General features: G+C 46.3%; 1 protein-coding gene across 1 annotated transcript; it reads right to left on the bottom strand.

The window, feature by feature from the left end:
• Positions 1-2,493: 2,493 nt before the first annotated feature.
• Positions 2,494-14,274, bottom strand: Upf3a (UPF3A regulator of nonsense mediated mRNA decay). The gene is made up of 9 exons (XM_041673497.1): positions 14,021-14,274; positions 13,579-13,685; positions 12,166-12,272; positions 9,973-10,071; positions 9,735-9,845; positions 6,501-6,556; positions 6,257-6,412; positions 3,242-3,375; positions 2,494-2,635 (listed from the first exon to the last, which is right to left on the bottom strand). The coding sequence occupies exons 1-9, from the start codon at positions 14,219-14,221 to the stop codon at positions 2,629-2,631; spliced, it is 978 nt and encodes a 325-aa protein (XP_041529431.1). The 5' UTR covers positions 14,222-14,274; the 3' UTR covers positions 2,494-2,628.
• Between the last annotated feature and the right edge of the window lie 243 nt (positions 14,275-14,517).

Here is a 14,517-nt window from a genome sequence, read left to right on the forward strand (position 1 = left end):
AATTTCTCCTTAACATCAGCCTGGAGAACTTCAAACTGATTCTTGAGAAGATTGTTGTCATTCTCAATCGTTTTTAAGCGTTCAATCTCTGCCTTAAGAATCCTGGATTCGTCTCGTAAAGACTTTATCATATTTCTATTATCAAACCATTTAGTGCCAATGAAAACTACGAATCACAGAAGGATCCATAGATGTGGGGTGATAGACACCTCTTGTAAAATCTCCCACATGGTACAATTAAAAAAAACTGTTAAATTCTTGAATACTAACGTGTTCAGACATTTTATTTATAAAAGAAAAATTTCTTACCTGCAATGATCAGTTCCTGCCAGTGGTGGTCTCTGTGTTTTTGGAGCCTGTCCTAGAACTAAACCAGGCTGGCCTCGAACTCACTGAGATCCGCCTGTCTCTGCCACCCGTGTGCTGGGATTAAAGGCGTGCACCACCACCGCCTGGCTAGCCTCGAACTCACAGAGATCCGCCTGCCTCTGCCTCCCAAGTGCTGGGATTAAAGGCGTGCACCACCACCGCCTGGCTGGCCTCGAACTCACAGAGATCCGCCTGCCTCTGCCTCCCAAGTGCTGGGATTAAAGGCGTGCGCTACCACCGCCTGGCCTCAAACTCACAGAGATCCGCCTGCCTCTGCCTCCCAAGTGCTGGCATCAAAGGCGTCCGCCACCACTGCCTGGCCAAGTCACTTTGTATCAAACCAAATCTGCCACTGTGGCGGCTTTTGTTGCAAAACCACAGTTACTTGAGCTTCTGCTAATTCAGGCAGTGGGGTTCCACTGCAAACTTAGCCAAGGCAGGCAGAATGGGCCTATGTGGCCGAGTGTGTCTCGGACTCAGCACTGGGGCCCGAGTCACGAACTAAAAAACAGCACCCGAGAGGGTGCTGAGTTAGCTAGCGGGCTACCTGCTTGAGTTGGGTGCAAAATAGCCCACGTTGGATGCCAAAATGTAACACGGCGTAAATGAATGCAGATTGTAAAAATATATATACAGCTTTAATGGTGAAATAGACTTACAGAACCACTGTTCCTGCGGAGACCAGGAAAGCAGAAGCAACAGCTGGGAGCATGCTCACCAAATTTATAGGCAAACATTAGCCCGAGGCGAACACACCCCCCAAGGGGCGGGACTTATCCCTACACAGGACAGGCTCCAAAGCTACAGAGAAATCCTGTCTCGAAAAACTAAAAAAAAAAAAAAAAATACCTATGAGAAAGTACATGTGATAATTGTCTTTCTGTGTCTGGGTTACCTACCTCACTCAAAATGATGTTTTCTACCTCCATCCATTTTCCTGCAAAATTCAAGCTGTTATTTTTTTCTGCTGTGTAGTACTCCATGGTGTAAAAATGTACCACATTTCCTTATCCATTCTTCCATAAAGGGGCATTTAGGTTGTTTCCAGGTTCTGGCTATGACAAACAAAGCTGCTATGAACAATGTTGAGCACATGTCCTTGTGGCACGATTGAGCATCCTTTGAATATATACCCAAAAGTGGTATTACTGGGTCGTGAGGAAGGTTGTTTCCTAATTTTCTGAGAAATTGCCACATTGACATCAAAGGGGCTGTACCAGCTTGCATTCCCACCAGCAATGCAGAAGTGTTCCCTTTTCCTCACAACCTCTCCAGTATAAGTTGTCACCAGTTTTTGATCTTGGCCATTCTTACAGGTGTAAGATGGAATCCCAGAGTTGTTTTGATTTGCATTTCTCTGATGACTAAGGATGTTGAACATTTCCTTAAGTGTCTTTCAGCTTGAGGAGTGCCTATCTCCAACCTCCCACCCCCTCCCACTCCCCACCAACTGGTCATCTAGCTCAGGCCACCATACCCATCTACCTTGTACATGGGTGCTAGGATTCAGAACACCCACTGTGCTGAGAGTCACCTCCTCACCCTCCTGTCTTTTTTATTTCTGTGTGGCCCTGTGACACAGGCATCATGTGCACAGAGGCGCCCAGCGGGAATGCACTTCAGGGCAACAGTGATGTTTTTAAAGACCCACTTTTAGGACGGTAGAGCTCCAAACCCGAGACACCACCAGTTCATTTACACGGTCAAGAATGTTTCAGGGAGCTGGGCAGTGGTGGCACACACCTTTAATCCAGCGCCCGGGAGGCAGAGGCGGTGGTGGCGCACACCTTTAATCCAGCGCTCGGGAGGCAGAGGCGGTGGTGGCGCACACCTTTAATCCCAGCACAGGGAGGCAGAGGCAGGCGGATTTCTGTGAGTTTGAGACCAGCCTGGTCTACAAGAACTAGTTCCAGGACAGCCAGGGCTGTTACACAGAGAAACCCTGTCTTGAAAAACAAGAACAACAAAATAAAAACAAAGAATACCTTTGTGAGCACACAGAGGTACACAGCTTTTAAAATCCTGAGTTTTGAGTCATTCCTTTTGTTAAGGAGCAGGTGGAAGTGCTGGCTGGTCACAATCTATTGTCTGTCTGCCTCTGATATTTAAGGAAAATACACAGAATTATATATAAAAAAAGTTTTGATTATTCTTTGAACCCGTGACAGGAAAAATCGGACTTCTTGCTTCAAATGCCTGGGTGGCCACATAATCACACGGAGAGTCTCTCTTCTTCATTCTCGTGATATTAGACAGCTGTCAAAACCTGAAAGAAATTCCAAAATGAAAGTCCTTAAATTTTTTTCCATGCTGAATTATCATACAGAATAAATATCAAGGAGGAAGGGGATGATGTAAAAAATCTTCACTTCCGGGTAGAGATGGAGCTTAATGGTGATGTATTGTTTTTAACATATACAGTGATTGTAGGTTCAATGTCCAGCATCAAAAATACATTTAAAAAGTCAGGCATGATGGTGCACCTCTTTAATACTAGCCCTAAGAAAGCAGAGGGGAGCTGGAATAAAAATGTGTGGGAAATTCCAGACCACAAAGGATAGCAACGAACAGGTATAAATCACAGAGAAAGAAAAACTCCAAAGGCAGATCCTGGGAACTACGTCCAGGAAGGAAGTGTTACGGAGGAAGAAAGATGCTCAGAAGTAACAGGTAAGAAAGTAACAGGAAATGTCCCTGGTTTGAAGAGCTACTTGAGACTGCCGACTCAATGTTTACTACCCTCCGGGCATGGTCAACAGAACCAAACATGCTAGCACATCCGTGCAGAGCCCTCAGATGCCAATGGCAGTGTGAGGAGTACACAGCTTCCACGGACTCCACACTGGGGGCATGGAAATAAGAGCACGCTCACCTCTCCCCAGGCATCTCTGGCAGGCTTTCCACTGGCCAGGCTTCCTGCTTTTCGTCTCCAGGACCAACTGAGTCACCTCTTTCTTTGTGCTTCTCTGTGGCTGCTTCTTCCCCTGTTTCCAGCTTCTTGAGAAGCTGAGAAATCGTAATGTTAATAAAATATTACTCAATGCTATATCATAAAAGAAATTGTTAAAGTATATACTAATATTGAGCTCAAATGTTTAAAAAATAGAGGAATGGTTGTAGGCCCAAAAATCAAAACCTAAAACAGCCCCCACCCAGCTGTTTTGGGTTCAATACATATGACACTATCAATGAAATCTTACAATTATGAAGATGACAAAGGACTGTTAGAATAATGACATCTGGGATGGAGAACATGATTCAGCGGTTAAGAACACTGGCTGTTCAACCAGAGGACCTGGGTTCAATTCCCAGCACCCACATGGCAATTCACAACTGTCTCTAACTCCAGTTCCAGGGGATATGACATCTTCACACCAATACATGAAAATTAAATCCCTGGTCTACAAGAGCTAGTTCCAGGACAGGCTCCAAAACCACAGAGAAACCCTGTCTCGAAAAACCCAAAAAAAAAAAAAAAAAAAAAAGGAAAAGAAAATTAATTAATACATTATAAAGAAATAATCCCATCCAATTTAACAAAAGAATACTATAAAACAATTGTGTACTATGATCCAATTTTGATTTTCATGATAGTATACACATACCCTGCTAACAGAGCCAAACGCTGAGAAACACCTTAGGTGGTTTTCTTCTTATGCCAACATTAAAGCGTCCTTACATAAAGTCATGACACAAGTTTATCTAAAAGTCATTGTTACAGTTTGAGATTTAATTTCCCCCAAAAGCTCATGTGTTAAATCCTTGGCCTCCAGCCAGAGGCACTATTTCAGAAACAGGTCACCAGAACGCTCCCTTGGGAGCTCTTTCGTGCTCCGCACCGTGTTTTCCCTCTGAGCATCTCTCTAGTGTTTCTAACCACAGAGCATCTTCCCAATGCTCCTAACTGACCGCTGAGCATCTCCCCAATGCTCCTAACTGACCGCTGAGCATCTCCCCAATGCTCCTAACTGACCGCTGAGCATCTCCCCAATGCTCCTAACTGACCGCTGAGCATCTCCCCAGTGCTCCTAACTGACCGCTGAGCATCTCCCCAGTGCTCCTAACTGACCGCTGGGCATCTCCCCAGTGCTCCTAACTGACCGCTGAGCATCTCCCCAGTGCTCCTAACTGACCGCTGAGCATCTCCCCAGTGCTCCTAACTGACCGCTGAGCATCTCCCCAGTGCTCCTAACTGACCGCTGAGCATCTCCCCAGTGCTCCTAACTGACTGCTGAGCATTTCCCCCGTGCTCCTAACTGACCGCTGAGCATCTCCCCAGTGCTCCTAACTGACCACTGAGCATCTCCCCAGTGCTCCTAACTACTGAGCATCTCTCCAGTGCTCCTAACTACTGAGCATCTCCCCAGTGCTCCTAATTGCTGAGCATCTCCCTAGTGCTCCTAATTGCTGAGCATCTCTCCAGTGCTCCTAACTGACCGCTGAGCATCTCCCCAGTGCTCCTAACTGACCGCTGAGCATCTCTCCAGTGCTCCTAACTGACTGCTGAGCATCTCCCCAGTGCTCCTAATTGCTGAGCATCTCCCCAGTGCTCCTAACTGACCGCTGAGCATCTCCCCCATGCTCCTAACTGACCGCTGAGCATCTCTCCAGTGCTCCTAACTGCTGAGCATCTCCCCAGTGCTCCTAACTGACCGCTGAGCATCTCCCCCATGCTCCTAACTGACCACTGAGCATCTCCCCCATGCTCCTAACTGACCGCTGAGCATCTCTCCAGTGCTCCTAACTGACCGCTGAGCATCTCTCCAGCCCTGGCCTTTGTTTACTTGAGACAAGTTCTTGCTATCTAATCCAGCCCAACCTTGAATTGTTGAGCTTCCTGTCTCTGTCTCTTCTTCACTGCTGGCAACACAGGCTTATGCTAAACACTCAGCTTATGTGGCACTGGGACTCAAAACCACAGCTTATCTCATTTTAGTTAAGTACTCTACTGACTGAGTTTACAACTCCAGCCCTTGTGAGTAGCTTTTGGAAGATTATCCCTGCTCATTAGTCTTCTGCTCCTACAGCTTTGGCCAGATTCCCTGACTTCACTGCTACTAAAATAGTATGCAATTTTAAAACAACAGAGACCATGGAGCTGGTGATAAGGTTCAGTGGTTAAGAGCATGTGTTGCTCCCGAAGAGGACCTGAATTAGGTTCTAACACCCACATGGTGGCTCACCACCATCACTGACTCCAGCTCTGGGGGAACTCTGTGTTCTCTTCTGGCTTCTACAGTTCTCAGGCACTATGTGGTACATACGTACAGACTTTGCTAACCATAGACATGTTCCTTATTATTAAAAGTAATACTTAATGACAGCAAATACTTTCTTTATGTTGTATGGTTCTTCAGAATCTCAGAAAGATTCCTTGAATCTTCCATGGAGTAAGGTAAAATCATGCCGGGCAAAATCTCAGTTTAAAAAAGTCCCAGAAAGGGCTGATTCCAACTCTAACCAATATCAAGGAGGGAAATCTCTTCAATCCATGTGAACGAGTGCACCATTCATGGGGAAAACTGGACACAAGGGTGAAACCTATGGGTGCTGCCTAGTGCCAAGTCTCAGATGTGAGTCTGAGTTCTGAGGTGCTGAGGTGGGACACAGAGAAGCCAGGCAGGTAGTTCTCAGGTATGTGTTTTTACTCAGGAAAACCTAAGGCAGGGATCCATTGGGTGCTGTGACCCATTCCACACTGGGGGCCAGGGCCTCATGCCTTCCACCTCCTCAGCACACCCAGGTTTGATAAGGGCGCCTGAGCTGAGGGGGAGCGTCTGAGGCCACTGTTGTAGAATGGATATAAAGACCTGATAAATGAAAGGCTGGATTAATTGAAAGTGTTTTATGATTTGGGGCAAAAGAAAAAATGTTTCCTCCAAATTACCTTAATCTTCACCTCCTTCTCAGTTCTCTTCTGCTTATCCGCCTCCTTCCTTCTCCATCTCTCCTCTTCCCTCCTTTTCCTTTTCTCTTCTTCCCGGAAACGCTTCTTTTCCAGCTCCCTTCTCCTCCGCTCTTCACGTTTTTCTTCTCGAATTCTCTGAAGGTTTAGCCAAATACAGACGTAAATTGTATGGAGAGAAACAGCAGGCACAGGATAGATATTCACCAGGCAAAACGTCACCTACCTGCTTTTCTAGTTTTCTAGTTTTAATATATTCCAAAAGAGGTGTGGTTCTTCTGGCTAAAAAACAAAAATTGAAATGCATTACATATCATTTATAAAATGAGATTTATTTTAAATACTTGTTTCCAATTTAATATTTAAAAAATTAGGGGAAGAGGGCTGGAGAGATGGGTCAGAGGTTAAGAGCACTGGCTGCTCTTCCAGAGGTCGTGAGCTCAATTCCCAGCAACCACATGGGCTCACAACCACCTATGACAAGATATGTTGCTCTTTTCTGGTGTGCGGTCAAACATGCAGATAGAACACTGTGTGCATAATAAATAGATAAACAAACAAACAAACAAATCTTTTTTTAAAAATTAGGGGAAGAGCCGGGCGTTGGTGGCGCACGCCTTTAATCCCAGCACTCGGGAGGCAGAGGCAGGCGGATCTCTGTGAGTTCGAGGCCAGCCTGGTCTACAAGAGCTAGTTCCAGGACAGGAACCAAAAGCTATGGAGAAACCCTGTCTCGAAAAATCCAAAAAAAAAAAAAAAAAAAAATTAGGGGAAGAATATTATCTCTAAAATTTACATGAGTATGCCCTGTACCCGGGGCATTCTTATTCAATTATTGCAAATCCAAGTACTTTGGAGGTACTGATAATTTTGCATACAGTAGGCACGCCTTTTTAAAGCTTTTTATTAGCATATATCAATTATACACGATAATGGGTCAATATGACATTTTCATACATGCCTATAATTTTGATCACATTTACACTCTCCATGACCCACCCCTGACCTCTCCTGCCCCTCAGACCCCTTTCTCTTTCCAGCTACCCCTCCTACTTCCATGGTCTACCTTCCCTGTTGCTGTCTTGTGACCCAGAGAGTTTAATTAGGGCTGATTTAGGGTTCCAGGCGAGTGGCTGTGGCAGGAACACAGGTGACGGTGGAGACAAGGCACATAATTCTTTTTCCTAAAGTCATCAGAGAATATTGCTCCCATTCGTGTGCATGTGATAGCCTCTCAAATGGTACTAATATCTTTTCAGGCTTTTGATGAACCATAGCATTTACATATTTACTTTGATGTCATGCAAATTGTTGGAAATTTTTGCTTTTCCACTTTTTAGTGTTTTTCTTTAAGGTTTATTTAGTTTTACTTTATCAGTATGAATGTTTGTCTGCATGTATGTCTATGCACCATGTTCGTGTCCAGTGCCTGCGGAGGTCAAAACAGGGTGTCAGATTCCGCAGAACTAGTTAGTACTGGTAGCGGGCTGCCATGTGGCTGCTGGGAACTGCTCAGGTCCTCTGCAGAAGCAACAAGTGCTTCAACCACAGAACCATTTCTCCAGTCCCAATAATACAAGGTCTTGAATACATGCCAATCTAATCCCCAAATCCAACATCTGAAATGCCTTTAACCACAGTTTGAGCACTGCCATAATGGCACAGTGGGAAAGTCTACACGGGATTTTATGGGACAGGTCTGACAGAGATGCATTACAAGTGTCCTATAAAACTGCCTTTGGGCTGTGTGTAAAATACATAGAAAACACAAATTGTATCTTTTTTTAAAAAAGATTTTTAAAAGATATTTATTTGTTTTGTATATTCTGTCTGTGTGTATGCCTGCAGGTCAGAAGAGGGCACCAGACCTCATCACAGACGGTTGTGAGCCCCATGTGGATGCTGGGAATTGAACTCAGGACCTTTAGAAGAACAGGCAATGCTCTTAACCGCTGAGCCATCTCTCCAGCCCCACAAATTTTATCTTTAGATTTGTGTTCCATCTCAATGTTTTATTACATACATGCAAATATTCCAAAGCCCCAAACAGAATATTTCTGGTCCTTATCATTTCAGATATTCAATCTCCTTTATACTCAGTAAAACCAGAATAATGTGAAATTAACTCTAAAGTTTAGAAAATGATTCCATTCAGCCCTGCTGACCGAAGAGCAGCCATTCCACTGTCTAAAGAACACACCCAGCTTCTACCTTGACGTCACCTCTCCTGCTCCTCAGCCCTCATATCTGATTGGGATGACAGGTGCCCCAGCATGCTACAGGCCTAGGGACTAGCTCCAAAGGGAGGTGTTGCATGGCCTCCAAATGTAAGGACATGGTGAGAAGCTAGGAATCATCTGGGTCTGCCTACAGCTCTTTAAGATCTTTTTTTTTTTTTTTTTTTTTTTTGGTTTTTCAAGACAGGGTTTCTCTGTGGCTTTGGAGCCTGTCTTGGAACTAGCTCTGTAGACCAGGCTGGTCTCGAACTCACAGAGATCCGCCTGCCTCTGCCTCCCGAGTGCTGGGATTAAAGGCGTGCGCCACCATCGCCCGGCTAGCTCTTTAAGATCTTACAGTGAATGGGGCTGGGAAGAATCCTTGGACGCTCCTGAGAGCTGGCATGACATTTCCAGAACTGTGAGGTTCAGGAACTATTAGAAGTCTGAGAAGGCCCCTGGACATGGGTCCCTAAATTCAAACCAGGGACCTCTGATACCCTGACCTGACAGATGAAATGGTTCTCGGCCTTAAATGGAGTGGACATAGTCAGATGCCCACATCTTATGGCAGCTGCTGTGGCCAGGGATGGAATCGATCCTGCAGAAATGAATTTATTTTAAAGAGATCCTTTGGCTATCAGACTAACAAAACAATGGATGCCAAGATAAAGTTTAGTAACATGACACACTTCCTTCCCTAATTACTGGATCACAAAATTTTACAAGGCTCAAGGAGGTGATGGGGTTTGCTGAGGCTGCGAAGGGCCATGTCTCAGAGCTAATCCTAGGCCTATCCGTTCCAAAGACCCTGTTTCACTCAACGACACCAGCACTCCTGCTGGTGTCAGTCCATCAGGGTTCTGTTCACACCGTATTTGTTAGGCTTGCGCATGAGACTCCATGGAAGGTTAAAAGCTAAGAAAAGACTGGCAACTGCTATCAATTGCATGGTGAAGACTCAGACTTCCAAGGAGAAGCAGCAAGTACAGAAGTACGGCTGGGATGAACGCGCCGCACGCGTGAGGACAGCGAGTGGGTCCCTGGCACTTGTGTCATCAACAGGCACCTCTGGCAATATGAGATGACAGGGACAGAGGCCTAGCACTCTGTGGTCAAAAGTACAGAATACTGTTTCTATCAAGCCTCTAACAAAAAGAAATTTTACCCTCATCTGGAAAAAAGGAGAATTAAATACATATTCCATTAGTAAGAATCTCAGTAAAGAAACAAGCAGAACGGACCCAGGAGCTCTCTCGTCTTCACTTCTATCTCTCCCAGAAGCGTCTCAGGACTGGCACCGGCTTTTTCTTCCTCCAAGCTGTATGTCTCCAGAAACTGTTTATATTCTGGGTCTGTAAATTTAAAACAGAACGAATGAGTGAACAGCTACATCTCCCTTTCCAACGACGACAGGCAATGTTTGAGCAGCACGTTTAATCTGTGGGCTTAGAATTCAGCCTTTGAAAAGGAAGGGCTCACCATCTTCAATGCTTCCAGTCTTGGTGTCCTTTTTCTTCAGCTTCTTCTTGGCAATCTTCTGGAACGGAGCAAACTCCACCACTGCGGGATACTCCAGGCCTTTTATAGAGACATGTGCCAAACATCACTATGAAACTGTACCGTCCTCACTGAGGAAAACAATCACCAAACTTCCATGGGGATGAAGCATGAGAAGTGACTGCTTTGGAAAGAGCGGGTGGCAAAGAAGCCAGTCTTTACTACATGACATGGCCCCAAGGGGCCATTTACAGCCTCACACCGCTCACTTGAAAAGGGAGGAAACTCAGCTACTCCACATGACTTCTAAGTAATTTATGGAGTATCATCAGTTAGTTTTGTTTTGTTGTTGTTGGTTTGGTTTTTCAAGACAGGGATCCTCTTCCAGTCAGTGTTTTTGTTTGGTTTTGTGTCTAGTTACAATTGACTATTTTAAAGCAGGATTATTTTTTTTTTAAAATGTGCATTAGTGTTTTTGCCTGTGATGTGGGATTCCCCTCTGTATGCCATGAATATGTTTTATTGCCATTGGTTAAAAGAAGCTTCTTTGGCCTATGGCAGGGCAGAATAGAGCTAGGTGGGAAAACTAAACTGAATGCTGGGAGAAAGAAGGCAGAGTCAGCCAGATGCCATGTAGCTGTCCAAGATGCAAGATGTGAGGTAACAAACCGTGAGCCTCATGGTAAAATATAAATAGAAATGGGTGAATTTAAGATGTAAGAGTTAGCTAAGAATATTCCTGAGCCACTGGCCAAACAGTGTTATAATTAATAAGTTTTGTGTGATTACTTGGGTCTGGGTGGCCAGGAAACGAAAGCACAGTCTCCATTTACATGCCTGTGTGTATGTCTGTGCAAGCATGTTGGATCCTCTAGAACAGGAGTTACAGACAGTTGTGAGCTGCCATGTGTGTGTTGGGAATTGAACCCAGGTCCTCTGGAAGAACAGCCAGTGCTCTTACCCACTGAGCCATCTCCCCAGCTCCACATCAGCTATTTTCATTTTAAGATGTTACGGGCTGTGGTTAAGAGCATTTCTGTTCTTGCACAGGACCTCGATTTTGTTCCAAGCGCCTCGCATCAGGTGATTCACAAACACCTGCAACTCCAATTCCAGGGAATTCCGGCTTCTGAGGATACCTGTACACACATGGTATACACACATGCATTTAGGCACACACACATAAATAAAAATAAAATTTTAAAAAAGAATTAATGTTAAGATGTCAATTCAACTACTGCACTGTTATCCAGACTCCAGGAAATCACTCCACTTAAAAGAGGCACAGGCTAAAGGGTCTGGAGACTTCAAGGAAATGTGCTATGGTTTACGTAAGGTTTGTTTCAAACCAAGGTGAACATATAAAGAAATGTTCTCTGTTAACAGACTTTAACCAACACAAGGAACACTTTACCTCAGAAGTAAACCACTGAACAGTATCATTTAGAATCTAGTCAACAACACAACTCTAAATCTGTAACTTGAACCTACTGGAATACATGTTGTGCAGTAAGTAACTTTGCAGAAAGAAGACAAGAACAAGAAGGGGCTGGAGCTGGCAAGAGGGCTTAGCGGGTGATAGTACTTCCTGCTAAACCTGATGACCTAAGTTAGATCCCTGGGACCCATACAGTGAAAGGAGAGAACTGACTCTGACAAGCTGCCCTCTGATCTCCACAATTACAACACGACACAGAAGTGTATACACATAGGAGCGTATACACACACCCAGAGGAGTAGTCACACAGGAGTATACAAACACACAGAGAAGTGTATCCACACACAGGAGTATACACACACAGTAGAGTGTTCATACACACAGAGGAGTATACACACAGGAGTGTACAAACACACAGAGGAGTGTATCCACACACAGGAGCGTACACACACACAGTAGAGTGTTCATACATACAGAGGAGTATACACACAGGAGTGTACAAACACACAGAGGAGTGTATCCACACACAGGAGCGTACACACACACAGTAGAGTGCTCATACACACAGAGGAGTATACACACAGGAGTGCATACACACATAGAGGAATATATACACACACAGGAGTGTACACACACACATAGAAGTGTATACATACACATAGGAAGCATATACACAGACAAGTGTACACACACGAATGTATACACAGAGGAGCACACAAACACACACAGGATCTAACCTTTATTGCCAATGAAGATATATCCATCAAAGCGATCTCTGAACAGAAGGATGTCATCAGGGTTCCGGAAGTTAATGTACGCTCGTGAGTAGAGATGAGGATAGAGACTGAGACATGAAGGACAGTGTTAGTCAAACTGCAGGGTGCCCTCAGTTCTGCCTTTCTCATCTTTTAGTAACACAGCACATACTTTTTATGCCAAAGATCACTTCTCAGCTAATTACAACAATCTGGATATTCTTTAGAAAAAAATTAAAACAAAACCAAAAAACCCCAACCATTAACTGAAGTCTTGAGTGCTCAGGAGCGTCCGTAAAGTACACAACAAAGGTTAAAATACTAGACTTCAGCCAGGCAGTGGTGGAGCACACCTTTAATCCCTGCACAGAGAGGCAGAGGCAGGAGGATCTCTGTGAGTTTGAGGTCAGCATGGTCTACAGAGCAAGGTCCAGCCAGGGCTACACAGAAACACTCTGTCTCAAAAAACAAACAAATACTAAAAGTCAGAAATCACCCAAAGGTCACGGATATTTTTAGTCATTGGGACATCAAGAACAAGACTAGTCCTGCCTCGATCATGGTGAGGATGCTGTACTATGAGGTTCTTTTTGGATGGGTAGACCAGTTTCAGGTGTGTGTTGGTATTTAAGGAAAATGAAACCATTCTCCCTGTCTCCGCCACACTTCTTCTCACAGGTAGGAACTCTTCAGTTCCAGTTCACAGAGACTATTACAGGTCAGAGAAGAATGTTCATAGGAGGGTGCAAGGTACAAGGAGGGGTTGGGATTGTACCCCTGCTGTTTTAACTGTTTTTCTAAACTTCAGCCATCTGAAAATCACCTGTGGTTTCAAATGATACCTGTTTAACAATTACTTATATGTTTATTTGAAGACTTTTTCTTTCTTTCTTTTTTTTTTTTTTTTTACAAAAATAGGTATCCAGAAGGAAATTATATATTGCATAAATGAAAACATAAAAGTAAATATCGTGAAAAATCACGAATCCCAATGGTGCTGACATCTGCTGGTCAGGCCAGCCCTGTGTTGCTCCCATCACCTCAGGCACCACCTGACAGGGTGGCGGTGCTGACAGGTGCAGGGTGGCAATTGCGAGGTCTGCGATTCTATTCCTCTGGACTCAGGGACTGGTCCTTCACTAGCGAAAACACTCCAGAGTCACGTGTGTAAGGGATGCACTCTGCTGTATCTCATCATACACTTTATTAAAAGCTACGTGTGGAGGAAGGCCTGGAAACGCAAAGGGCCAAAAGCGCGGTGCCACCGGGCCACCAAGGTTCTGATAGAGGGCCGCGGCGACTCGCCCATCATAACGTGGGCGTGCCCTGACATCTGGAAGGGTCCTCAGTCCACCCTTCACCTGTGCCCTGCCTGTGGCCCGCAGCAGCCCTCACCTGAGGTCCGCAGCTACCACCTCGAAGTAGTCGTGCGCAGGCAGGGGGCGCAGTTGCTCCTCCAGCTGCTCTTTGGTGAGGCCAGGGGGCAGACGCCGGAGGACCACCTGGGGTGAGCAAGGCTAGTCAACTTAGGTGCTGCCGCCCACTCCGCTCCGCCCACCCAGGCCGTGAGCTCGGCTGCTCCCCGACCCTCGTCCGCCGAGCCGGAGCCACCGCTGCTCTTCCACCCTCGAGCGCCTAGCCGGTGCCACCCAAGCTCCCCAACCCCCGCCTGCTCAAGAGGAGGCGGCGGCGACTAGCATCACCACGGCAACGCCGAGGCCCCGGCCCCGCCCCTCTGGGCTTCAAGGCGTCTTCTCGCGAGAATGCCTGACCCCCCCCACGCCTCCAGTGCGCAAGCCCAGTCGCCCCACGGAGGATTATGAGGCCCCACGCCCACCTTGCTCAGCGCCGTCCTCTTTTCCTCGCGAGGCTTGCCCGCCCCGCTCTCACTGAAGGACGGGGCTGGGGCCAGCGCGGACTCCCTCCGAGGCGACTCGCGGCGGAATTGGGCCTCCGGGGCCGACAGTTTCTCCCTCCAGCTGGGGCCCCGCGCAGACAGGGCGGCGCCCGGGCCTCCGGCCCCCTCTTCCGAGCGCATCCCCACCGGCCGCCCGCCGCCGCCTCCTCCTCCGCGACAACGAAGCCTCGCGAGGACTAGACAGCCCCTCCCTTGGCATTCGATGGTCCAGCGTCCCCTCCCCGGCCCTGACGGGGGAAGGGGCGGTACCAGTGCTGCCCAGCGCCGGTCAGGGGCATCTTGGACAGCCCTGAATGCTGGAGGTGTCCCAAGTTCACGCGTGTACTGAATCCAGCCTTTTCCAAAAAAAATCCTTAGCATGCTACAGCAACGAAGACAGGAGATCAATACTGTCACTGTGCACGGAAAACAGATGC

Source organism: Microtus oregoni, unplaced genomic scaffold, assembly GCF_018167655.1.
Source record: "Microtus oregoni isolate MIOR12 unplaced genomic scaffold, Mior012 000024F_ref0000369, whole genome shotgun sequence".
Taxonomy (NCBI): Eukaryota; Metazoa; Chordata; class Mammalia; order Rodentia; family Cricetidae; genus Microtus; species Microtus oregoni.